The 27,896-nt window shown below is 38.5% G+C and overlaps 1 protein-coding gene across 1 annotated transcript; it reads right to left on the bottom strand.

Annotated features, from left to right (window-relative positions):
* Positions 1–134: 134 nt before the first annotated feature.
* FY (Transducin/WD40 repeat-like superfamily protein) lies at positions 135–27,896 on the bottom strand. The gene is made up of 18 exons (XM_010278271.3): positions 27,535–27,896; positions 25,274–25,365; positions 23,695–23,763; positions 22,603–22,707; positions 19,272–19,367; positions 19,103–19,185; positions 18,914–18,985; positions 9,544–9,641; positions 8,637–8,696; positions 8,485–8,545; positions 8,319–8,406; positions 7,559–7,622; positions 6,172–6,250; positions 5,291–5,380; positions 1,647–1,735; positions 989–1,500; positions 659–910; positions 135–570 (listed from the first exon to the last, which is right to left on the bottom strand). Exons 1-18 carry the CDS (start codon positions 27,683–27,685, stop codon positions 463–465), a joined length of 2,169 nt encoding a protein of 722 aa, XP_010276573.1. The 5' UTR covers positions 27,686–27,896; the 3' UTR covers positions 135–462.

Below are 27,896 nucleotides of genomic sequence, written 5' to 3'. Positions count from 1 at the left end.
GGATCAACCAATAAAGAACACATTCAAATGAAAATTGGTTGTAAATTTCTTCGCAGCCAGAAAAATAATAAAATAAAATAGAAAGGAACGCAACATTTTTTAGGATGCTTATGACACCTAGCTAATACGACAACTGCAGTAAGACTAATATCAGTAAAGAAACTGTATATTTCAACAAAAAGGAAAAGCAAGATGAGTGAGGAGAAAGGGAAACAAAAAGGTCAGGTCATTTTTAAATGATGAACCGAGTGAACGTTCTACTAACTTCGTCCACAAACTCATTGTACAGAAATCCCGGTTCAATGTTCCAATTGTGTTACAACCCTGAAATCCAATGGTCCAAATGAAAAATGGACCAAGAATATTTGCAGGTGTTTATATTTTGCATGTCCTGGGCAGAGTCTTTCCATCGTTCAGCACAATCTGATTACTTTCATTTCTACATAAATATAAACGAATAGCCTACTGAGGTGCAGAACCATGTGCAGACTGTGGTGGTGGGGGCGGTAGACCAGAATGACCAATATTTGGTCCCAACGATCCCATGCCAGTTGAGCTTGGACTCCCAGACTGAATGAAAACATAAAAACAAATGAGAATACAAAGCGTTCACTTGAAGATGAAAAAAATGCAAGACAATGAAGTAACCTTCACTTACCTGGTATGTGCCCAGTCCCGGAACCAGAGGCATCTGTCCACCTTGTGTCCGATTGAACTGACCACCCATTGGGTACATTTGGGCTCCACTTGCACTTGAAGGGACCTGCATATTTGACATCCCGCTTGCAAAACCACCAATTGGGGGTGGTATACTATTAGCAGGTATTGAACCAGAGTGCATTGGATTCAAGCCCATGATGTGGCCTTGTGGCAATGGAGGAACCATCTGATTTGCTGAACCTTGCATACCCTAAAATAGCCATAGAAAACTCTGGTCAGCTGCTGCTCTCTTGTTTTCTCTCAAGAGACAACTAAGAATAGTAGTTACCATTGGACCAGGTGGTGGCGGCAATGGCAAAGATGCCGGCACTGAAGATGGAATGGCCGAAGGCATGCCAAGTGGTGGTAATTGGGGTGGAGGGGGGCGAGGTAAATGAGGATGTGGAAGTAGGGGTAAATGCGATGGGGGCTGCAGCTGGGGCAAATTTGGAGGTGGCAGTGGTAGAGATGACATTTGCTGTGGATGCTGTTGTTGTGGAGGCATCTGCTGAGGAATTTGCTGATATGATTGCTGACTCGAGGCTAGAAGAGATGGATGTGGACCTGGTGGGAGTGGAGGGGCTCCAACAGGCAGAGAAACTGGAAGAGGCTGCTTCTGCTCTCCCTGTTCAGTTGTGTCAAGGGATGGGATGGATAATGGCATTGCAACCCCAACACCAGGAATTGTTCCCTCATTTCGAGGCAATCCTGTGGCAAATGGCCCTGGAGTAGCTGGTGCTTCAGGTACTGGGAAATTACCAATTGCACGGCCAGCAAGAGGAATGTTTTGCTCCCCAAAACCTGGAAAATGAAACATCAAGACATGAACTCAAAACACACTTTGCCAGATTCCATTTCAGTTCTCGTTGCAAGATGAATAGATAGCTTCAATAGCAGTGACAAAACAATCATCTAAAGATAACTACAGCAACAGAATAAGAACAAACCTTGCATGTACCCCATGCTGAATCTATCACGAGGGGGGTCTCCTGGCCTATTTCTACACCAAAACCTTGTTGTGTAATCATTGCTACCACTGAACAAGAAACAGAATTGAGTCAAATCATTGAAGACATGTTTGAACCAAACGAGAAAAATCTCAAATGCATAAGCACCCAAACTCTAGAAAGAACACTAACCTTCATAGTCATTGTATAACAAATCAAAACCCATAAATTTCATGCATCTAACACAGTGCAAAAGAATGAATAGAAAAGACAATAAATCAAATTAAAAGAAAACAACAGAATGTGATGGCATCACCTTGGTATAAAAACTTGCTAACAATAAACAAAAGAAAATGAAGTCTATTGTACATCATATCAAAAATGAGTTGAAGCGAGGACACGAGTTATTCTCCATGGGCCAAGGGAAAAACAAACCAAACTTATAAATACCAGTAGCACTTTCATACTTTCCATGTGATTCTAGTTTTGGTCAATTTTTGTTTTCCATAAGTTATTTTCTAGTTTATTGGTGTTGTAAGCAACAGATTTAATAATCTTAATGGATCAAAGTAGCTTACAAAATTGCACTTTTTCTCACAGTCAAGTTTAAAGGTCAACCATTTGTATGGCTTGATTTTGGTGCCATAATATAGGTCTTTCAATTACCTACCAAAAAGACCATCAAACATGTAAACCCAATGTGTTTTGGTAAAGTTATGGCCATTTAGAGTGCCTTTACAATTACATTGAGTTAACTTTGGACCTAATGTAATTAGGAATTATTTCGGGTCAATTTTCAAGTCGGAATTGGAGTCTATAGAGAGAGATCACCAACTGCGCCAGTTAGAAGAAATGATTTGTTACACATTGAAGGGGCAGGAAGATCTCAGGGTAGACCAAAAAGGACATGGATAGTAGTAAGAAATGATTTAAGAACTAATAATTTAACAGGGGATATGGCTTTAAGTAGAATGGATTGGTGAAACAGGATTCATGTAGCCAACCCCATATAGTTGGGATAAGGCATGGATGATGATGAAGATGATGAATTGGAGTCTATAGAGAGATCTGAGACAATATGTTGAGATATTAAAAAAAAAAATCTCCAGGTAGTTTCAACATCACCATTACACAGTTTAGCTAGCTATATTTTGCCCCCGTTTGGGAGTGCTTATTTTTAAGCAGATATTTTAGGCACTACACCAATAAGCATTTATGTGCATTTGGGAAAAAACCGTGCTATTATAGGCACTACACCAATAAGCAGTTATTTTTGGCTTATTTTTAAGCCTTTTTTCAATAAGTGCTTATTGAGCATTTACATGATTTCAATTATTTAAGACAGTAATCAATGATGTGGCAGGGCCCCAATCAGATTACAAAAAGAAAATTTTAAGAAAAAACATAAGAGTTTTGCTTAATATAAACTCTCAATACATAAAATTTGCATACCAAGAGTATCAATACTAAACCATAACAAGATAACTTACCAGGGAACAGATGACCAAACTACACCATAATCAATAAATGATGTCAATGAACTAAATTGCAAGTCATTTTAAGGCAACAAATCGTCATCTTAGCACCCATTTCTTTCTATATTACGCTAGCTGCTAGCAGCAAAATTTTTGCATCAAATTTATGCGACAATAGGGTAGGAACTAATCAACTGTAAGAAAATGGCAAGAAAACGAATGGAACATAATGTCTATAATAGATTGACTAAGATTGTCTTGTAAGTTACCAACTTGTGATGTTACTTTCATCCTTAGTTTTTCTTGTCAAAACATGGTCAAGCACCTTATGATGTTCCTTTGTGTTAGGAGGTATGTTCTGGTTGCACTTATGTATTTACAAATGTCTTTTTGATCAGCAACAAGAAAACATTAAGATTTATTCATATGAACAGAAAGTACACATCATAGAAATTATGCTTCATTGCCTTTCCACCCCCAAAGTATGGTTCCCTGCTATCTCTCCCCACTACATTTTTCTTTTACAATTGAGCCCAGAAAAGCTGTCTCCTGGTTACCCCTTGTTCAGCAAGACAATCGGCCAAACCATTGGCAGATCTTTGAACCCACTGTATTTGTTAGCTGCATGTTTCTTGAAAGCCACCTGATTTTTTTAATCTCATTCCTATCTATCCATAATGCACTATCATTCTACCTCAACCAGCTTACTACTAATTTTTAATCTCCTTCAATTACAAGTTTCAACACCTCCAATTCCATTTCCTTTCAAGGTTTTTACAAATGTAAATCATTATCATATAAGCCTTGTCTCAACTGCATGGGGTCAGATAAATGAATCCTGTTTCACCATTCCAATCTGTTAAGTGCCACATCCATTGTTAAATTATTAGTGCTTAATTCATTTCTAACTACTTCAACCCATGTTCTTTTTAGTCTAACCCTAGTGCTTCTAGCCACTTCAACTCAAAAAAACAACCATGAAAATTTCCTTCAAAACGCTGGCTGTGTTCCTGAACCAAATGAAACATAAAAACAACCATGAAAAGAACACTTCCTTTGTAAGCAGATCGGATGATAATGGCCTGTAAATCTCTGAAAGTTTGACACATGCTGGAAGAATGAGGCAGTGGAGCTAGGGTTTCAGCTAACATGCCAAAAAAATGACCAGAGAAGAATGGCTGAGGGTGCCAAAGATGCAGAAGAGGATGGGAGAGAGAGACAGACAGACAGACAGAGAGAGACAGACAGAGAGAGAGAGAGTTCCCTACAAGGATACCGGATCTCCTATTTATAGGAGAAGCTGGCCATGCACATGCATGGCTTTGGATCGATATTCCAGAACATTCCAGATATTCTCTCAGGAAGTTATTGGTTATGACTGTAGATCCTAGGCTACTTCGGGTGAGGTGAGGACATGTGCAAGGAGAGGACCAGATACTGGCCTGCATGGTTTTCCCCACCTCCTATATGATCTCATCACCACCTGTCACTATCTGGGCTTATGCTTGTAACTAATAAAGAACTGGGTCATATGGACATGGGAAACATGGGAATCACACCTTTACAAATCTCACAGACCCAGATTTCAGCGAGTTTATCTGTGGGATTCACAATTTTACAGACTCACTGGCGTTTTACATGTCTCAGGGAAGTTAGTATTTGAGCTCTCCACCTATGGGCCTGAGAATTGCAATGTGCCCCAATAGTAGTACCATGGCAGTAGGCATATCTACACTCTTACACCCTTAATCAGCCTATCTTTTTACATGTTCAATACTTTCTTCCAATCAATTCTTTTAGTTGTCAATGGACATATCTTGCAATTTGCATATAGTCATGTAGCAGAATTGAGACAACATGAAGACTTATAACAATATGCTCAGATAAGATATGCCCTTGTGATACAAGTCTCGTTACAATTAAACTGAACGTACAGAAAAATATAACTAGAAAACCAGAATTGTTCTAGACGCATGTAACTTGAAGTGGATATAGCAGCAGAAAACTAATGATAGCACATAGACCTAGAACACATGAATGATTGTAATGAAACTTGAATGTAAAACACAAATATAAAAAAATTACTGAAAAAAAATATACATATAAAAAACAAAGTAAATGAAATAAACAACGTACAACAACTGCATATTGTACACAAGATCAAGATACCTGCACAGAATATAGCCAATAGGATGCCAAGCAAGGTCCCAGACACTGTTTTCATGAGCATTGGGTATTTCCACCTGAGGAGTTTCATGCCTATTCATCATCATCATCATGAAGATAACTATTAGTGACAATGAGGTCAAGTGCAAATAAATAACCATCCAAACAGCATTGTATCGACTGGCAAGATAAATTAAGCATATTTTTGAGGACACATTTAGGATCAACCTAGTTTGTAAAACAGGAAAAATGGAAAATTATGGGAAGGACTAGGTGGTATGTAAGATATTGAGAAATAAAAAGCAAAAAACGGTATGAGACTTCCACAAGGGGAAAGGTTGAGGTAGCACTGCTGCTAGCCTCTACTGTTGTAATTTTATTGTAAACATTTCTTAATTTTCTCAACAAAAGTGCAACCCTGCAAGTTACCTTCCAAAAAATGAATAAGAAGCACAAAAAAGACCAGGTAATCTTACTGCACAGACAATGCTAGCTTTGTTCCTTGTACAAAGGTTCTCTAAACGTGGTTACAGAGGTTGCAGCATAAAATATTTGTGTTTTTCCACCATAATCTTTCTACAGGGTAAGCTAACATCCAAATCTTCTGCTATATGGGAGGAGAGCTAACATTTTTTTGATCAGTAAAACTTTGGGAGGAGAGAAAAAATTGCAACCATTTTTTATTACTATATGCAATAAATCATCCAGTATGGAACTGGAAACAAGGTCAATATACATAAGACTCATCCAGAGAAAGCTCGCGCTGCAGGTTTCAAAGGCCACAGAAAGAGACCAGGAACCCCCCCCCCCAACATACACGCACACAAGCACAGAGGGAAAAGGAAAGAAGAAAAGAGGAAATGGATGTTACTATTCCAACATACCCGACAAGCCAATGGAAGATGGATCCATCAAAACTCCCACTCACAAAATATTCTTCATGGAATGGATGCCATGCCAAAGCTAGAAAAACAGAATAAGACAGTAATCATGAATACATGATCAAGGAAGTCAAAAACATAAGCAAAGACCTAATTGTGCCAGGGATTTTGGCTGCAGAAAATGTTATCACATATTGCTTATGTACCATGAATAATTTACATGAGGAATCATATTTCATGGAGCAAAGCAAAATAGAGTATGAGCTTGATTCCATATAAACATTATAACATCACAGAAAAACATTGCAGGGTGCTTTCTTTGTTCCATTACGAATAACAAATGCATTACACTGTAAGCAAAAGCTATCATTTCAGGGGAAAAAAAGAAATTCCATGCAAGACAGATCTATTTGGAGGAGAATGCTTATAGAGATACCCAAATTACCCTTAAACCGTGTTTACCAAAAAAAAAAAACCTTGAACCAGATGATGAAATAGCTGTTATATATTCTAACATATCAAGGTAAGTGATGTTTTAATGCTTCATTCACCTACAGTAAAAAGTTGAGATAAATATAGGCCATAATATTCTGGAAAAGAACTATGAGGATCTCATTTTTGTTTTCTATCTGAGCTTCACAGGTGAATCTCTCTGGTAAATGTAATGATGAGTAACACAAACTAGAATAAGCAGGGCTTAAGGAATTTTTTAACAGTAAATGAAAATGTTTTTATTGAAAAACGTATCTTATATGACTTCAGCTAATCAAGGAAACATTGCATATTTTATATGGCTAGTGCGAATTACATGCAAAGGTGAGTTTTAGCCTGTAGAGAAAATATTTCATAGCAAAAATAATACTCCTACTAACAATTTCAAAGGCATTGAATCAGCAGATAAGCATAGCATATGATTTTTATGACATCATTGTCCCATCCAATGCTTTTGAGTTATTGCAATTAGTTCAATGGCATAGTTCTCGGCAATATGGCATTAGCCTTGATTTTATATGCCCTGAAAGGTGCAGTATTGTATGTTCTCTCTTCCTAAGTAATGCACAGAACCAATAAAGAATAAATAAAAGGTCTATCGGCCGACATTTTCAGAAAATCAGTAACTATATAATCCTGGAAAATTTAAGGATGTTAGTTTTCAAGTTTCAACTAGTATAAAGACATTGGAGCAAAGTTGAAAATATTAATAACCAACATGTGTCAGATACCAGTAGTTGGGCGCTCTTGCATCAAATGACATACCAACGTATGCATATTTCCTCATGTACAATATTCAAAATGAACACTTGTTTGTACATTCTTCATCAAAAAATGGAGTGGAATTGTAAAAGAAAAATATAGGAGAAACAAGATCAGGGAAAGAGATTTCACTAACCAGTCACATCCTTCCGATGTCCACGAAAAGATTCAAGCTCTTTCATAGCACGTATATCATAGAGCTGAGATTTGATGAGGAAAATGATTTTAGGACATTAAAAAAAATGCTCTTTTATTTTGGAAACTGGAAACTAGTTGAAGGAGGAAGAATATAAAGATATGCAGAGAGAGAGAGAGAGAGAGAGAGAGAAAACAATACATGCAAGGTTATTCTGCATAAAGAAGATACAGTACAGGGTAGGTTTCAGAAAGACTCATGGATTAGATCATTCAAGGCATAAACAACAGTTGCATAATTAAAAAAGGCCAAAGGCCATTACCCAAAATTGGTCCCAGCTATCTGGGGTCTTGGGAGGGGTGGACTGGATATAATCCTAACCTTTGCCATTTGTAGGTGGAAATAAAATCAGAACATATAAGCCACTTAATTACACTAACTTGACGAAACTAGCAACCTCTTAATCATGCTTCAAGGTACATAGAGTAGCATATGATAAGATTCCAAGAAACAAAGTAACAGAGAAGGTTTCTGGAAAAAAAAAATGCAAAAATAGAAAAGAAACCAAAAAAATTATCAATTAAGCAGTCAAGTAATCGACCTCAATTGCATAATTGCTCATCTGGTTGCATTAGTCCATTATCTTAATTAAGTTAGAACATTAAATTCTCAAATCTTAACTACACTTCAAAATCTATAATATCACACTGTTGTCATATGCTTGGATGATCATTTCAAAGAATTAGCAAAGTCCGCTCACCTTGATGATTTGATCCTTTGAAGCAGTTAGCACCCAATTACCATTCTGATTCCATTTGACACAAAGCACGGTATTTTTGTGACCATGGCTGCAAAACATGGACATGACTAACCAAAAGCATGGATAAACAAAACTATGGTCTTGATCATTATAAGACCACACTTACAATGAACAAAGCTCTCTCCCACTTTTTGCATCCCAAAGTTTTACGAGGTTGTCTTTCCCACCTAAAATTTTAAAGAAATAAATCGATGTAAGCATGGTAGTAATAGGACAAAAAATTGAATGAACATGTTTGTAGGAATTTATATTGCACACCTGACACAAGTAATGACTTTGTTGGGTGCCAATCAACACTCTTAACATCCCAACCATGGCCTGCCTGAGTTCAAAGTGCATAGACAAGACTCTTAAGTTATTTCCTGCACACCCTAAGCACAAACTGTAATGACATAGAAACACTAAAGAAAAGATCTTTCTCTTCTATTCTCTATGAAGCAGAAAGGGATGCACATACAGAAAAAATGGGTAATTTCTCATTATATAGAAAAAGGTTTACTCCTACCAATAACAAAACAATTATACAAGCAAACAAAAAAGAAACACAAAGCATGGTAAATGTAGGTAAGTGAAGCACATGCCTAGGTGCAGTCATGAGGCAAGGTATGCACATAGAACTTGTAATGGCCTAGCTGAAGTGTTGTTAGCAGGGTTCATGTGTAGTGAACCTGGACTGAGGTTAGATGAATATGAAACATGCGTTCTTGCAGTGGGCCAAAGTAATTTGTTTCCCCTTTAAGAAAAGAAAGTGTCTTTTACTTCTTGAATGTGAGCCCTACCATATTGAAGGGTGGAAGCTTAAAAGGTCCTTTGCTTCTTTTCTTTTATGGAATCTCTGTTATCTTTTCTCAAAAAAATATATCAGAAACAGCCAAGAAACCACTACTGGTCATAAAACGGCCAAGAGACCACGAGTTCTATACAACCAGAGAAAGACAATAATTGATAAGGCATTTATAGAGTTTCTTTTAGAGTGTTTAAAGCTTCAAGGCTTAAATCAAAACCAAGGTATTAGAAGTTTTACTCAACCAAAAAAGCTACAATAAGGATGAGAGATGATGAGAACCCAATTAATCAAACTGATTTAATAGGCTTTCCTTAATTGGTTTCCTGAAGAAGCAAATAAACTCAACTTAAAATGTCATAAGTGACTGAAGCACATTACCGGATAATGAGCGTTCTTCTTGACATCTTGCGAAGTCCCAAACTTTAACAGTTGTATCATCAGAGCATGAGCAGAACTTCAAATCTGTCCTACAAAAGCTGTTTAAACAAAGTAACCTTCAAACAACTTAACCACTATACCTATATATATACACACAGAGAAAATTACAAAGATAAGTGCCGTACCAAGGGAAGGGCTGGCAAGGGAACAAAGCCTGTTAAGTAGCAGACTTGGTTGGACCAAGTAGTGTGGAGATTTTTTTGTGGGTGGTGGGTTTTGGACTATACTTTCAGGGTTGTTGGAAAGATTCCAATTCAGACAATAATGCTTTTCCATCACCAATAACAATGAACCTGAGTCACCATCTCTTTTTGGGTGTTGGGTACTTTTAGCAGTTGGGGAGCTTTTGTGAACCAGATCTATTGACAGGTTGATATTACAATTCCAGGGTTCTCCAAATGGCATTTGTTGTTTTGGCAGGGTGTGGCAGTTTTTGTGTATGTATGTGTGTGTGTGCGTGTTTTGTGACCATGATTAATGAATTATGAATAGAAATATGTCTTCAAGCATCATTTACTAAGAACACCTGAACAAATCATAGTTGTCAAAGTCAATGCCTAAGCAACTAAGCGCCTATAGAGGATCACCTTGCCTAAAAATCTAGTTATTTTTGTTCAAGGAAACTTAGGATATTCTATAATTGTTATATTAGTTATTTTGTTAGTTCAAATATTACAATAGATATTGTTACACTGAATTATTCATTTTGTGGGTTTATAATACATTCATAATTCATTTACTAGTTTCTACTCATTATTTTCTTGTTTGTTAGGGTTCAATCAACATACAAGTCAGTGGACACTGCTTTGAACTCTTGAAGACCGGAAAACTTCAACTATAAGCAAGAACTTGAAAATTTTGTCCAATCAACACCAATGTTTAACAAACCAGACCAGACCAACCGGTTGAACCGTGAACCAGGCCCCTAGTATGTCCAGTCATATACCCAAAACCACTGACCCAGATGGTCAAACCGGAAAACAAGTGACCCAGTCCCAGTTTTAGAAAACCAGCTGGTTTTGTGAAATTTTTTTACCACATAAATGCAAACTTCTAAAGGCCATAACTTTGTGCTCGGATGTCTGATAAGGGTGATCTTTTTTTATTTTGGGTAACTTTTCGAGAACTACATGTTACCATGGAGCCAAAGGCACCTTGACCCACTATTTTTACTAAAAATGCCTTTTTTGCCTCAAATCTTAATTTTTAAAATAAAAAATTGAAACTAAAATAAAAAAATATATGTTTTTTGATAAGTAATAAGATAAGTTTCATTAATAGAGAATTAATGCAATTACAAGCTTCCCATGGACTCCTAACAGCAGGAAGAAAGACAAAAAGAAAACAGATAACAAAAAACAGGAAACAGGAAACAGATTCAATCTACAATTGAGCCCAATATAAGCTTTCCCTGTTTACCCATTGCTTTGCAAGACCATCAGCCATAGAGTTTGCTGATCTCCCCACCCATTGCATTCTCACTGTTAAGCTCCTTGTCAGGCAGTAGAATTTTTTAATTTCATTCTTAGAAACCACACTATAGAGTCCAGGTTTTGTAGCAATCCCACTACCTACAACCTTGGAGTCCCCTTCTATTATCAGATGTTCCACACCTATCTGCACAGCTAGCTATACTCCTTGGATAGCGGCTGCAAGTTCCGCCCTAGTAGAGTTGTTTTCAACTCCTACGGGCCCCGAGTAAATAAGAACCACGTTCCCAGCCTCATTCCTCAGTACCCCTCCCACCCTTGACGGACCTGGATTACCAAGACTGATTTCATCAAAGTTCAGCTTTAAAAAGCTTTCAGGAAGGGGTTCCCAAGTCAAACTCACTTTAGTCTTTCTAGATGAACAATTAGCCACTGCTAACCAATTCCTCCAAATATCATTAAATGAGAATTGATGGAATAGGTCCAGTGATTTTAACCATAAGATCACCCTATTTAGAATGCAGTCCATCTCTTCTAGGTTTCTCTCCTTCTCTTGGAAAGTTCTGGTATTCCTTTCTTCCCACACGGACCAGATCAATGCTGTTCTTGCACACCTCGACATAATTCTTCCTCTTCTGTGCTGCCAAGGGAAGAAAACAGGATCAAAGATCAAACTTGCATCCGTTGGCCTAACCAACCTGCACCCAAACAATGAGAAGAGCCACTCCCATAACTCTGCACTAAATGAACATGAAATTAGTAGATGGTTATAGTCCTCACCATGTGACTTGCAAAGGATACACCAAGAAGGTGAGAGACAAAGATAAGGTCTTCTCTTTTGTAGAATGTCTAAAGTGTTTTATTTTCCCATAATGCACTTCCTAGCAAAAAGCCATAACCTTAGGGGGAACAGGCCTACACCAGATTTCCTTAAAAGGGAAAGGCTGAATGGGATTAGATTGAGTAATGGATTTAAAGAAAGAAGCGCAAGAGAAGGATCCATTTGGCTTGGGTGTCCAGATCCATTTATCGGGTTCAGAAGGGTCCAAACACACTGTATCAAGTAGACTTAACAGTTTTGTTAAGGATACAATTTCCTCTTCCCTTAGACCTCTACAAAACCCAAAATCCCAATTTGGTGTTAATGGATTATTCGTAAAGGAGCAAAACTTTGACACAGACTCTTTTTTGTACCTTGAAACAGAGAACAAAGGGAAGAGGTCCTTCAATGGAGCCTCTCCAACCCAAGTATTATCCCAAGAAAGGACAGTTACCATTACAAACATCATACCTGACAAAATTGAGAAATTGAGGAAGGATGCCATGAATAGCTTTCCAAGGTGTTGCCAAGGTTGCCCACCATGATACTCTAGCATCCCACCCATTATTAGAGCGACCATGAATACTACCCACCACCTCATGCCAGAGCCTCTCTCCATCCACTGGCCACCTCCACAGCCACTTCCCTAGCAGTGCTTTATTTTTTTAATTAAATTCCCTAACCCCAGTTCCCCCTCCTCTTTATTTTGGCATACCACCTCCCATTTTATCAAGTAATCCTTCTTACTTTCTCCCGGCTCCCAGAGGAAATCTCTCATCACCTTCTCTAGCTTCTTAGCTTCCCTAGGTGGTATCCTAAACACAGATAGGAAATAAGTTGGTAGGTTAGCTAATGTGGCTCTTATTAACGTGATTCTTCCCCCCAAGAAGTCAACTTCTTTTGAAACCTCTCCACCATTGGACACCAAAAGCTACTTTCCCTAGGGTTTGCCCCTAACGAAAGCCCCAAGTAGGTCATAAGCTAGGACAAGATGGAACACCCTAAGCTTCTTGCTATAGCCTCCATCTGATTGTCCTCCAAGTTAACCCCGGCTACACAACTCTTCCCAAAGTTGACACTCAGATTTGACACCATCTCAAAATTCCTAACCAGATCTTTAAGATTGTCCTCTTCATAGAAAATCAAAATATCATCTGCAAATTAGAGATGGGTGACCGGAGTACCAACCCTACCTATCCTCCACCCTTTAATCACTTCTTCTCTGTCAGCCTTTGAGATCATTCTACTAAGCACCTCTACTATTAGAGTGAAGAGGAATGGTGATAGACGGTCCCCTTGCCTGATACCTCTACAAGTTGGGAAGAAGTCCTTCACCACTCCATTAACCAGGACAGAGTAATGGCATGAACTCACACATCCAAATATCCAATTGCACCACTTATTCCCAAAGCCACAAATTCTCATTACTTGTACCAAGAAGTGCCAGTCCACCAAGTCATAGGTCTTCTTTGGATCCAACTTACAAACAAAGCCTTTTCTTTTCGATTTTCTCATATTCTCCACACACTCACTAGCAATTAGGATCTGATCTACTATTTGTCTCCCTTAAACAAATGCCCCTTGGGCTTGGCTTATTAGGGATGGGAGAACTACTTTCAGCCTCAAAGACAACACCTTAGCCAAGATTTTGTAGGTGCTAGTTGCCAAACTAATTGGCCTGTAACCCTTAGGTTGGATAGCATCTTGTTTCTTAGGGACTAAGGCCAAAAAGGTGGCCTTGACTCTCGGGCTTACTATATGATTCTCGGCAAATTCCTTAACAGCATCACATAAATCCTCTTTCAAAATGTCCCAACAATCTTGGTAGAAAGTCATAGTAAAACCATCCGGACCTGGTGCCTAAGATCTATCCATCATGAACATTGCCCTCCTGATCTCCTCTTCTTCAATGTTCCTTTCTAACCACTTTTCTTTTTCTCCATCTAACCTCGGTCATTCCAATCCTTCCATAGGCACCCTCTCATTCAATGTCCTTCTAAAGACACCTTTAAAATGGTCTACAAGGGTCTTAGCTATCTCCTCCTGATTGGTAATTACCTGCCCTTCTAACTCTAATCTATCCACTAAGTTCTTCCTCCTACCATTTGCCAACTCATGAAAGAATCTAGTATTCCCATCCCCCTCCTTAATCCACTTATGCCTTGACTTCTGCCTCTAACAAATCTCTTCTCCGAGTAGAACCTCTTCTAGATCCTTTGTCAATTGCCTTCTTGATTCTCTATCCTGCCCGCTCAACAATCCTTGGGCTTCCCTCTCATTCAACTTTTCATTTTGTGTGAATAGGTTAAGTTTTTGTTCCTATACCCTACCAAAGTGATCTTTATTCCACTCCTTCAACTTGACTCTCAGTCTCTTCAGCTTCTGATGGAATTTGATTCATTTCCACTTTATTCCCCTTAACTCCTCGTTCCAGCAATCCTTCACTATGTTTCCAAATTCTGGATGAGCTAACCACATATTCTCAAACCTAAATGGTTTTGGTCCACTAATTAGGGATTCCATACCGATTTTGATGGGGCAGTGGTCTGATGTAACCCTAGGCAAGGCTCTAGAAAATAGATTTCCCCAGTAGTTTTCCCATTCTAGGTTGAATAGAAACCTATCCAGCTTTGAATAGAAAGGATTATCTTGAAAATTGGACCAAGTGAATCTAGCTTGCATTAAGGGAATTTCTTTTAACTCACAAGCTTCTATAAATCCGTTAAATTTCCTCATGCTTGCTGTGATTGACTGTACATGATTACTAGATTGCTCTAAGTACCTTGTCACATTAAAATCCCCTCCCAAACACCAAGGCCCATCCCATAAACCTCAAATTGCATACAATTCCTCCCACAAGTCATTCCTTTCTCTATAGGTATTAGGACCATAAACATTGGTAAGCACCCAACAAAATCCATCCTCCATATTCTTGAATTTAATGGAGACAGAGTATCTACCTACTAGCTCCTCCACCTTTTCCACCACCTCATTCTTCCAAACGGTGACAATTCCTCCACAGGCTCCCCAAGATGGAACCGAGGACCAACTAACACCCCTAGTCCTCCAAAAGCTTCTTATCCACCTTCCATCCAGCTCAGAGAGCTTCGTCTCTTGCACCATCACAATATCAGGCTTCTCTCCTGTGAATAAAATCCTTTATTACACTCCTTTTCCTAGCACTTCCCAATCCTCTCACGTTCCAACTGATAATTGTCATGGATATACTTGCAATATAGTCCCTCCTGAACTCGACTCCTCACCTATAGTTCTTCCTCCTCTCTCCTGTTCCGCTAAACTCAAGATCAGCCTCAATGTCAGATATTAGCCTTTGCACCTCAATTCTTTTCTTCTTTTTATACTCCTTTTTCTCCTCTTTTTTTCTCCTTAGGTTTCCTATGGTATGTTTTAACTATGTCTTTTCCCACCCCTAGGTCAACCTCTCGATAACAACTTCCTGTTTTAGGATTCGGTTCTGTCCCCTCAACATCTTCTATTTCACCACTCTCTCCTTCCTCACTAGGCAGACCCTTTTTCTGATGATTCACTTCCAAGTAACCTTCCTTCATTCTGATTGCATCAACTTCTGTACAAATCAGCTTCCAAATTCTCTCCACCTCTTCCCCCACACCCTCACAAAGAGCTAACTCTTCCTTCTCCTTAAGTTCATGATTACCACCAGCACCTTCACCACTTCCTTTAGACACCAAATCTGCTCCTTCAAGGTGGGATATTAGAGTATCTGCAATAGGTTGAACACACGGATCAGTAGTAAAAACCGAATGGACGCCCATGCCTGATTGCAGAGTAGGAGAATGAGGAACAAACGAGGATTGCAGCTGAGACATTACTGGTGGTAGTGCCCCGTCCATCCCTTTAGTTGGCAATTGCAGTGAAGTGGTCAAGGTTAAAGTTTCACCTTTGACTATTCTTACCACCGGAGAAGCCTGCTCCTTTTCCTTCCTTCCTGGCCTATCTTCACAGATCATCAAAGAGTCTCGTGCCTTTGTACTAATTCTGTTTATGGTCTGAGAGGTTGGAGTTGCTCCCTCATGGAAGGGGGGGTGATAAGCCTAGCTTCCGAAGTTGTACTTTCAATCCTCCTCACCTCCACGTCTTCCCCTTGACAGCTTCCTTCTAAATAAAGAATCTCTGTGTTGAAACTTCCTTCCTGTAGCATGTGCAAGTTTTCTTATAGGTCAAAACTTCCCAAACTCTCTGTATCAGTTGTGCCTTCATCACCGCTACCTTCTTCATCTAAGTAATCAATGTCTTTAACAAGGTCAAGATCCCGTCGTTTTATGCTTCTGGGATTCTGCCTATCCAGGGAGAGATAATTTACCTTCTTGGTCGGAACCCATTGCAGTGACGAAGTGGCCAAACCTGCATCTCGCGCGTGGACATGAGAGGAGGAGCTCGAAGAAGAAAATAGATGATTCTTACCATCTATTGGAGCCTCCCCCTTTCCAGTCACGTGTAACTTAAGTGATTTACGTGCGTGCCCCCTTTACTTGAAACTTGGTTTGGGCCGACTTAAGTTGAGAACACAGCCCACCCTTGGTTTCTTAGCAGGCCCAACAACTTTTAGAGGCCCACTCAGGCTAACTTGCATTGGCACGTGAGACTTTACAATGTCACACTCAGTGCCCAGGACACCCGGCTCAGGTTCACCAATTTTTGGTTCGAGCTGGTCTGAATCCTTTAACCTTCCTTCGTAACTTGAATTTAAAACATGATTCTTGCCGCCTTTAACCATCTGAGCATAAGATTTACTACCATCCCTTCTGATAGCTTGCACTCCACATAGTTGACCACCCATCTGCCCCTGCTCTTTTATAGTCTCCAATTTTTGCTTACCCAAATTGGTGAAAGATCTATCAACCTTTGAGATTGCCAATCTCCTTGTTCCACATAGAGCCTCTTCTTCTACCTTCTCGTCCCCTTCCTTGTGAGACTCCCTCCACAGTGTAGCTTCTATGGAGGAGGCCAGCCAAACCGAGTAGAAGCAACCTTCCACGTTTATCTCCACTGTCCTGGGTATGTCTTCTGGTTTCACTCCATTTATTAGAAGAGTTGCTGATCAAAGGTCCCCCCAAAAGGCTCTGGCAAGGTTACCACCAAATAAAAGTGCAATAGACGCAGCCACTTCCTGTTTCCACAAATGAAAGGGCAAACCTAGAACTCGTACCACCACCCCATCCTCAGTGAAGAACTCCTTAGAGTTAGATGAAGGGTTCCACTTAAAGATTGTAATCACAACATATTCAGATTGAAGACTGATAGCTGAGAGCTCTAATTTATCTTCAGTCAGATCAAGCACCACTTTACTATTCTCAAAAGGTGTTAGAATAAACATCCCTTTTAACTTCAGCTGTAATACGAGCAGGTCTGTAATTCTCCTCCAGTTGCTAACCGGATTCTTAACTTGAACCACATATCTATCTTCCCACTCTTCTTTCCTAGAATAGCCAACCAGCCTGTCCTGTCCGTTACTTTTCGCCAGGGCTAGTAGCTCTTGGACCTGGTCTTCATCTTCAGTTGAAAGATTGTTGGTTTTTCCATTCTCCTTCAATATATCCATACGCAAGGTTTCCAAGTGTTGGATAAACTCTTCCAGTATTCCATTGATTTTCTTCCATCCAACTCCTTGTCTTCCCTCAGGAAAGCAGACTAGTTGCCTCCTTCCTTTCCCAAAATATTCAGAAAAAGCTAAATAACCCCCTTTATTGTTTCTTCTGCATTCTACAACATACCTCTTCCCTTTTTGAGTACTCAATTCCTTCCAGTTTCTTTGTTTACCTTTGAGACATGCTTCATTAACATACTCCCTGAACCATTTAATCACTTCCATACCTTACAACAGCACTGTGGCCTTCTTCCCTTCCCTAATCTTCAAGCTCGCCACTCCTTTGTTTTTCAGCTCTTCAAGCAGAAACTCCTTGGCTTCAACCTTCAGCATTCTCCTCCATTGTCCTGCAGCCACAAACCCATCCATAGCCACAAACTCCTTGCCTCTGTTACTTAGTAATGTTTGATACTACTTTGTCAATATTCTGCCATATGAAATTTATCATGAAGAGAAATTTCAATAAACATGGGAACATATGTGCATTGTTAGATGCATACAATACAGTAGACAATTCAGCCTTAGTTGAATCTCCTTGGGCAATAGGACCTGAAAATATTGCTAAGATAGTTCCATCTTTATCCCTGAATACCCCTCCTATGCCTCATGGCCTGTCGAAACAGCTTCCATAAAAATTAAGTTTTACAAAGCTTTCTGATGGTGGTTCCAAAAGCTGACTCTTCTAGTCTTTCTTGTAAATGGAAAGGCCACTTCCCTCCAATTCATTTTTATGCTCTCAAAGGAAAATGGAGAAAACAGATCCAAGGTCTTAACCCAATGAATCACCCTTGGGAGGATATGGTCTAAAATTGCTTCCAGGTTTCTCAATAATATATATATAGAAGAATATAATTATATATCATAAAATTGTGTATATTATATATATATATATTATATAATATTACATTACACTATAATATAAAATAAAATAAAAAATGTTATAGCAGAATATACTTATAATATGTTGTATGTATGTATATTATGTAATCATGGTTTGACCTCCGGTTCTACCCCAGTTGAACCTTTGATCCATGAACCTCTCCTTTTTCCAGGTCGATGTCCAGTCCAGTTCTCTAAACATTGATCAACACACGAACAGAAGAACTTGAAAATTTTATCTGATCAACAAAGAAGAATAACCCTTTCTTTTCTTCATTTTCTTAGACAAAAACAAGGGTTCTGCCCCTTCCTCTCCTTTTTATTCTCTATTTTCTTTTTATTCCCTTATATCCAGTTGAAAGGGCATTTAGTGGAAATCTAACACCTACCCTACCTGTCATTCTTCACTTCTTTTTACCTTTTTCTTCCATATCTTGCTCTTTGTCATTCTTTGGGAGCATTAATCTCTGAAACCTCCTAGTTTGACTTCTCTTTATTTTCTATGAACATATTTAACTTGTCAGTGGAGAAAATGAAAGATCACAAAGCACATACCTCAAGTCACGAACAGATTCCTTGTGAGCGGATTTATTTGCCTTCACATTATTCATGTTATTTTGCCAATATCTGAAAAATGGTGCCATGTCCATAACACATTTCATACAAAATAAGTACATAAATTAAAGATCCAGACCAAATACAAAATCTCAAAGCAGCACTATCAAATGATAATGAATGCCCTACTTTATAGAACCCCCATCATCACCAGTGACCATCCAGTTCTCATTATGACTCCACACCATGGACCTAATTGCCTGATCATGAGCCTGCACACAAACAAGTGTTAAAGCACAATCAAGCTTTTTTCCTTAATAACAAGCTCAACAAGAAATTCTAAATAAATGACCCATACCTGAAGAATCATTTCAAAATTAAATGATTGCCCATTCCAAAGAGTAAATTCACCACTTTGTGAGCCCGTGATGAGCCTCCTCCCTGTAGGATACCACTTCAATAGAAAACAATAGGCTGGTCAGCCATAGGAAGGATAAAACCCTGGCAACAGATGACTACCTCTGAAAAGCAAAAATTTTAGAGTTCAGATATCACAGCAGTGCTACCAAAGACAACCCAAGCGAATTAACAATAAAAAGCTAAAAGGGTATAATATTGAGCAATTTAATGTATTATATTAATATCAGAAAGTGTATGGTCATCTGTACAGTGAGATTCTATACATGTATAAGCCAATTAGGGACCCCAAAAAGTCCAACCTCAAAATAGAAGATGAAAACCTATCATCCTTAAATGCACTGTGTACACACAACCAATTCTTTAGATCCTCTACTACAACATTGTTAACCTCTGTTTCAAAACTTGACTTCTGATTAAATATTCTGCTATTCTTCCCATGCCATAGGGCCCACAAAATCATTGCTGGAACAATTGCTGAACACACCACCTTCCCCTTCCCAGACATGCCCATAATCCCTCTAACATCCCCTTCGCTGATCTGAGGCAGCACAAGTGTAGGGTTACAGATTTGAAGAAATGATTCCAAACTGAAGCACAATGTGTGCAGTGTAAAAACAGGTGATTCAATGTCTCATCCCCTCTGTAAGAGACACACAAACACAGTGATTTAAAAGGTGTGTCTAGAGGCGCATTTTAGGGTATACACCTCGCCTAGGTCCCAGGCACAGCACTTTCAAAAGGCACACGCCCAGTGCACCTTGCGCTTCAGCGCAGGTACGCTTTTATATGTTATGCTTGATTTTATTTTTAAATTTCCATTTTAAATATGTTTTACATGGTATGTTTATGTATTTAAATTTGACATAATAGGTTTTTTTAAAACATTTATTTTAAAATTTTGGTTTATATTTTCAATTAATATTCTGTTTAATATTTTTTAATTTTTGCATTTTTTTGAATTTTTAATCTTTTTTTTTTTTTTGCATTTTTGCACCTTGCTTCAAAAAGGCGCACGCCTCATGCCTCGGGCACAAATGCCCCTGCTTTTAAAACACAGCACAAAGGCCATCAGTGACATTGACTTCAGCAGCATATGAATCAACAATCCTAGTCATTCTGTTTTCAGCCACATTAAATAGATCCGGAAACATATCTTTTAAAGCTCTTTCCCCACCACACCAAGGATCCAGAGAAGCGCAGCCTCCTCCCTTCTCCTGCCTTGAGCTTTTTTCTTTCAATGAAATTGTTGAAAACTTTAGAAATACCCTTCCATACACTGCATCAATAAGACATTTGAGACTTATCTTCATCCCAACCTCCAGCATTTGCTTCTCAGACCGTACTTTTCTTCTATTATTTTTCTCCACAGATTAGTGGGTTCTGTAGAGAATCTCCAAAACCAATCCAGCAGAGCCACCTTAAACTGCTTAACCTTCCCGATTCCCAAACTTTCATGGGATATTCGTCTGCAAACCTGATTTCAATTTAGCAGATGACATTTGGTTGAATCTTTCCAACCAGTCGAAAGGAAGATTCTCATTTTCTGCTCCATTTTACCTGTCACTTCAGTTGGGATTGAAAAAATGGACATATAGTAGGCTGCGAGACTGGCCAAGACACTATTAATTAAAATCACCTTGCCTCCTTCCTTTGGAGAGGTAACAGGCCTTTCAAGAAGCCAGTTTCAAATCTATCCTTTCTAGTATAAGGTTCCGAATGGATTTTGAAGTGAACTTGGCCCCAAGAGGCAGATCCAAGTATTTGGTGGGAAGGTTACCCACCTTACATCCAAGGTTCAAAATATCAATACAGCTCGATATCGAGGCTCGCTTCTCTATTTTTTTAATTTTTTTCCAATCTGGTTCAGAGGGATCAGTTTAAGGCCCATCTACCCCCTGAACCATGGTTTGACCCAAAACACCCACTGTAGGGGCATATCAGGAAGCCCCCTCCCCCGATACAATACATATCGGCCGATACGGCCCAATACGTATCAAATCTTTGAACCTTGCTTACAGCCCAATACATCAGCTAACCTTCATTTCACTCTTAGGCTCTTGGCTAGGTTGACCTTCAATCCCAAGACCACCTCAAACCAATAAGGTAAGAATTTTAAACTATGCACCTGCTCCGAGGATGCATACAGAAGAAGAGAGTATCATCTGCAAAGTGCAAAAGAGCAATCTCTGTGCCATTTTTTCTAGCTTCAAAGTGCAAGGAGGCTCCAGCAGCAGTTGCTGCCATGTAACCGTTCACCATCACCGTCATGTTGCTACCATCTAACCATTTCAATTAACCAGTCTATTTTCATCTCAGGTTAAAGCTCAAATAATGAATAATGATGATAAAAAGAGAGCAGCAAATCATTGAAGATTTTTTATGGGAGCTCATAGATACAAGGAAAGGCCATCCCGTCAATTGAGACAGTGTTTAAAAACAGGAAAAATATGGCATCAAGAATTAGGAGGGGAATTAGATATGGAAAAACTAGGAAAATGGCTTTGGTCTATGCTTCTATTGAGATTATCATAGGAAATCAAAACTTGTGGTGGTATGATCTAATCCTCCAAGCTTCCTGGCCAAAGCAATCTGGTTTTGGATGCTATCCCACTAAAACTAAAAGCTTTCTGTTTGGAAACAATTAAAACCATACCCTATGAAGATGTTCCAACATGGGCAAAGTACCTACAAACTGCCTGCCTTGGTCCCTCCTACATAACTGGAGATCTCTTTTTACACTTTTTGATGAAAAACAATAATGCATTTTATCAAACAATCAGTAGATGTGAAGTTAGCCTTGCCTAACCTCCTTACATATACAATTGCATCCCCCCTTAAGCTACTTGGCCCCAATACAGTTGATCCCTCGATGTCCCTTGTTTTGTCAACCCATCTTCCAAAACAATAGCAGTAAGTGATACCCATTTCAACTTTGCCATAGCTCTTTCTATTAGTCTTTGTAGCTCTCTTAGGTCATATCTATATTTCCACACTACCTCCTTATCAGTCAGCCACCCTATTTCAACTTCACAATGTATGTGAAGCAACCTTATTAATAATCAAGAAAAAGAAAGGGCTTAAATTGAACAGAAATGGATATTTGAAGGGCTACATTTTACGATGTAGTCAACTAAAATATACAGGCAGAAAATAGAAATGTGTTCATGTCAATGTTTAACCACCTAAACGCAATCAGACAAGCAAGGTAGTGCTACCCTTGAACAGAATGCATCATTATTTAAGAGACATGGAAATAGTAGAAAACTTACCAAGACTTTGTTGATTGGACACTTGTTTTTGTTAGTAGATGCATGGACAAATTTTGCAGCAAAGCTTGTGGATGGATTGTCTGCATAGGCAACTGTAGGCAGCATCTGCACAAACCAACATGCTAAAAGTTACACAGAATGAACATATCCACCTAGTTATTACCAGGCTCTGTAATCTTTTTTTTTTTCTTTTTGATCAGCAGGCTCTGTGATCTAATGTTATTAATGTGGTGAGGCAATCCTTTTGGCCTCCCTAGTCAATGTTATGGCTAGTTGGTGCCTGGGCAGTGGCCAGTAGATAACAAAAGAATGTGTCTTAAATAGATGATATTGATCTGATCTCATATATAGACAACAAATATGCAATAAAATAATGATGTAGGACATTTAGTTTGCAATCTTTTTAGAAAACATAGAAAATGAAGGCTGGATAGGCTAGGATTTTTTCAAAGAAAGAGTGCAACCTTGATTATTCAGTTGCCCTTTTGTCTATGGCAACTCCATACCAACATAACTCTGTTTGGAAGAAAATTTATCATCATCTTTTATTATGTCTTATTTCTAGTTATATACCACGAACCAATCATGAACAATCACCAAATGCTTAATGCACTAGCTTGAATCCATCAAATAAAAGCATATACTATAATATTTTAAACAATTAAAGATAAACAAAACAAAGGAATTAAGTTTAAAATAACTTTATGTTTGACTACATTAACTAGTCATTAGATAACTAATTGACCTAGTTGATGCTTGGTAGTCCCAAGCAACCGAATCATGAATACCGACTGACTAACTAGTGAAGCAATTGGTATGATAACACAACTATGATCAATGAACAAAATTAACGAACAACTTTGGAAAGTCAAGCCAGTAACCTTCAATTATATAGTTGTATGAAAAAAATGGACCTCATTGTTCATAAAGAATCTATCATAAAGGGAGCCAAAAAATGATAGACAAAAGATTGAACATAATAGAGAGTCAAAAACCATGTTATGAGATATCATATCATGGTTTTACTCAACATACCAAACACTAATACAATTTACAACCCAAAATATACACTTTATGAAAATATTAACTAACATCAATCGCCGCAGCTGGTGTAGGTTGTAACACAGTCCTGTCCCTTGAGTCCTGCTGCCACATACGAGTCTGCATCATATACAAATTATTCAACCACCGAATGGAAATTAATAGACTTTAAGATAATTAGCTGGTTTATTAGTATATGAACAGTAACAAAGTCCAAAAGAGTGAAGGAAATATATACAAAATGAGAAGGCATTCCCAAAGAAGATTAAAAAAACAACAAAAATCAAAGGGGAAGCAAAACCTATGTATCTGCACAATGACTATGAATAATCACTTGTCATTTCTCTTTAAAGTCAGTCCTCAGTAAGTATTTTAAGTTACAAGTCTGCAATTTTACTGTACTGAACACATTCAAAACAAAAACAGGTGAAACTACAACATTGAGAAATACATGATGATTTTGATTATTTTTTGTTATGAGAATCTTTTTGCGCACAGTCAAGGAATGATGATATGGTGAAATACTTATAAACTTTGTACGTTCCAATTTGTACAGCCACTTGTTGTACAAAGGGCTCTTTTTTATATACAATACCTTTTCAAAAAAAAGAAAACAAAAGAAATGCATGGTTGATTAAAATGATACTTAAAAACTTGAATGGGATTTGATCCTACAACATTGAGGAGGCCGAAAAGGACTGAAATTGCCAATGGTCATAAATTTGAAAGCATCTCCATAGAGGTTCCTCAGCTTCTGGATTGGGATGTACTGGAATCATGTGTTTAAAGAGGAAGAGATTGAACAAGAAACAACAAAACACAGAGATCAGCTGACAGTATGGCTGCCATGACACAAAGAGAAGAAATAGGAATCAATTTTACTGGGGGTGACTTTACAAGGGGGAAGTTGACACTAGGAAGATAAAAGACAGCCTCTTGGGAAGCTCTATATACCATCAGCAAATGCTTAACCCCAAGATCATCACTGTGATACAGCCACTATATACATCATTCTTGATTTTAAAGATTAATAAAAAAATTGACAACTTGCTGATCAAAAGAAACAGAAAAGGTGATATGAAATGCTGAGCATAACAAAGGCAAGGGAGGCATGTGCTGTTCCGTGGTTGTCTTTTATTTGGGTTGCTGATACACCACCTAGGGTCTTCAAAAAGACCTAGGCATGTACTAAAGGAAGATATTCCAATACCCTCAATACAAATCAACCAAATGTTAAGTTCATTTGGCAGGAATTATACATATACCTACAATTATGTGTGTGAACTGCAAAAATATTAGTAATTTAGCACAACATTACAAATGCCCATCCACATACACTGTATAAAAGTGTTAGAATAACCAAATAGCAACAAACCTCATAAGCTAACCATGACACTGATAGACCTGTAGCTAGAACAAAGGTTCCCAACCTTGAGACTAGGAAGGAGGGTTTTGGCGTTACAATTAAAAAAGTAGCATTGGATGAGAATGGCATCCCAACTATTGTAGTTGTTACTCAAACCTGTTGGTTGAATAATTAGGATTCCACAAATAAATTGTCCACCATGGTTAAATTCTAAATACAACACATATGTTAAAAAACTATTAGTATCTTAGTATAAACATCCACCTGCACATATCGCACAACAGTGCTAGTATAATCAACTGCTCTCCGCTGGACAAGTTTTCGAATCCTTCTGGCTGCAAAACTCTCCCCATGAGCTGAAAAGACATGAAGAATTGAAATAAGATATAGCAGCAATCATGAGCAACCCTTGTTCACTAATACCAATGACCTTTCTGAAAAAGGTAAAAAAACAAATATGTCATATGACAAATTGACAATAGACAAAAATTCACTTGAATAAAACCAAAATTACTAATATCTCAATACTCATAAAAGTTTGCAATGCTTACATCAGAAAATTAATAAAAAAGAACCTTATATAAAGCCCTAACTCAAAGAGGCAAGATGAAATAGAGAGAGAACATTTTCCCAGTTCAAAGCCAAAAACAATTCTTAAGAGCACACATGTGAGATTCCAGTAAAAGATAAAATAACCTTCCCCTTCTTCTTCATGTGAGATTAAAAATCTCTTTATTTCTGGTTCCAGATTTTCTCTTTTCACAGATGCTCTGTTTAATTGACAACAAGGAATAAATAGATACTTGTCTACATGCAAATTTTAAGGCCACAACCAAGCATAAGAAACTCCTTTTTACAGAGAACAACATTTTTTTATGAATGACTGTAGAGAACAACATTTTTAACATATGTAGTTAATCCAAGGGATTTTGGTCACTCTAGAGAAAGTTTTGTTTCAGTAACACATCTCGCAGAATTTGATGTCTTTATTATTGGCCACTATTTCCATTCACTAAAAATGGGATTTTGGAAGTGGGCAGTTTGGTTCAGCTATTGGAACATCTGAGAAAGGATTAGCTGAATTTGATAGCTGTTTTACTGGCTGCGGGACCAACCATTTTGCTCCACATCATCCATAAAGTGCATATGGCCCGCAATCACTCGATCTCTCACTCGCATTTATAGCTGGTGTGGAGCAAAATTATTGGTCCCACAGCCAGTAAAACAGCTATCAAAACACAGCTAATCCTTTCCTAGTCAGTCATTTATTGTGTAGAGAAAACTGAACAATTTTGGAAGGTTGATCTTAATGAAATTCACAGTAAATTCGGAATGACCCCCTCTAAGTGACTTCTTCGGATTTGTTCCTTGGAAATGGATATGGAATGCCCATGTCCTGTCTCATTCTTCATGTGGATTTCATGTATCTCCTAACTAATGCATGTATTTGCAATTGCACCAGTGCCATAGTGCCATTCAACAAACAGTGTGCATCTAAAGTATAAAAGCATTGTGGCTGTGCATATTGAACCTAATCATAATTCCAGTTCTCATTGTAGATTCTGGCATCATACATTTTTCTTTTTTCTTTTTTTTTTTTTTTTGATGAACGAACTAGCATCATACATTATTCCTAACCTCCTTCAAGCCAATACCATCACACCTCCCAAGTTTAGAGCAATTCACAATGAGGGGTTGCAGCAATTCCTTACAATGATCTGGTTGCAAGTTTCGCTGAGACTGAATTTAGTACAGTGGTGTGGGGCATCTTTACGAGATGCCACTTGAAAGTTACAGATGGCTATCCCAGCTTCAACCTTGAGAACAAGACAGACCTAATGGAAGAGGATTGATATGGTTTTCTCAACGTGCATAAGGTCATGAGTATAGGGGTCAGTAAAGGTGTTTAACGTTAGTAATAGCCTTAACCAAAAGATACTATGGTATTCAGTCTTAGGAGTCCGTTTGAATCATGGCTGAGAAGTCGTAGGATTAGTGGGTCAATTTCCTAGAAAACGGAGTGAGTGGAATGATGTAGGTGGAAGCTACTGATGTATTTACGTGCATGGTTAATGAAGATTTGGCTACCCGATTTGAGACGTAAGAGGAGATCCACCTAGAAGAGGACTACCCTTTTTGGCTTTATTATCAGTTTTTTTTTCGCCTCATGGACAACAGGGGGTAGCCCATCCCCTTTCCCTTAACCCCCCCACCCCACCCTGGTAGCAGCGGGATTTGATCCCAGGTCTCTACTTCGACGAGTCAGAGAACCTACCAAGCTTTATTACCAGTTTATCACTGTTCAAAATAGCTTGTAAAAACGGGCAAAAAAACTACCAGTATGTTACGACATACTCCTCTCATATAATTACAGTACAATGCCACTGCTACAACTACAATAAACCATTAGAAAGACAAAAACGAAAACAAAAGGAGCCCTACATTGTTTGAAACCCTAGAACTTTAAAATCAGCAATCTCAACATCATCTGTAAAGAACAATAAACCGGAGAGAAATTTGCTTACTGTCGTAAGGAGGAGGCGGAGCAGGAGTGGAGGCGTGATGATAATCCGACGGGATTGTACTCGAAGAAGCTGAGGGCTGCCGCATCGGTGGTCCTCTGGGAAAATCACCGCCCTGTGGCGGTTGCTGGAGTGGTTGATCAGCGTACATCATCTTCCTTGGGGAAGAAATCGAAAATCCAACTTAACCTACAATGGAAGCGAGAGCGAGAACCTAAGCCTAGAGTGGAGGAAATCCTTTAGAGCAAAGCATTTTAGCCGTTTTGGGAGGAGACGAGGCGGGAAGAAATGTAACTGCGATTTATATACAGGATTTCAGAGACCACGATGTCCTAAACGAGAGTCCCCAAACGAATTTGAGTTTT

This window comes from Nelumbo nucifera, chromosome 7 (genome assembly GCF_055504915.1).
Source record: "Nelumbo nucifera cultivar China Antique chromosome 7, China Antique-T2T, whole genome shotgun sequence".
NCBI lineage: Eukaryota > Viridiplantae > Streptophyta > Magnoliopsida > Proteales > Nelumbonaceae > Nelumbo > Nelumbo nucifera.
The sequence above is the reverse complement of the archived record's forward strand: the minus strand, read 5'-3'. Positions and strand labels throughout refer to the sequence as shown.

Excerpts from the sequence above, each read along its gene's own strand:
- FY (XM_010278271.3), bottom strand. The coding sequence starts at position 27,685 with ATGATGTACGCTGATCAACCACTCCAGCAACCGCCACAGGGCGGTGAT. Across the intron at positions 8,546-8,636 it reads AAAGTCATTACTTGTGTCAG|GTGGGAAAGACAACCTCGTA; the intron begins GTGTGCAATATA and ends TTAAAATTTTAG. Across the intron at positions 1,736-5,290 it reads ATTGGCTATATTCTGTGCAG|TGGTAGCAATGATTACACAA; the intron begins GTATCTTGATCT and ends TTTCTTGTTCAG.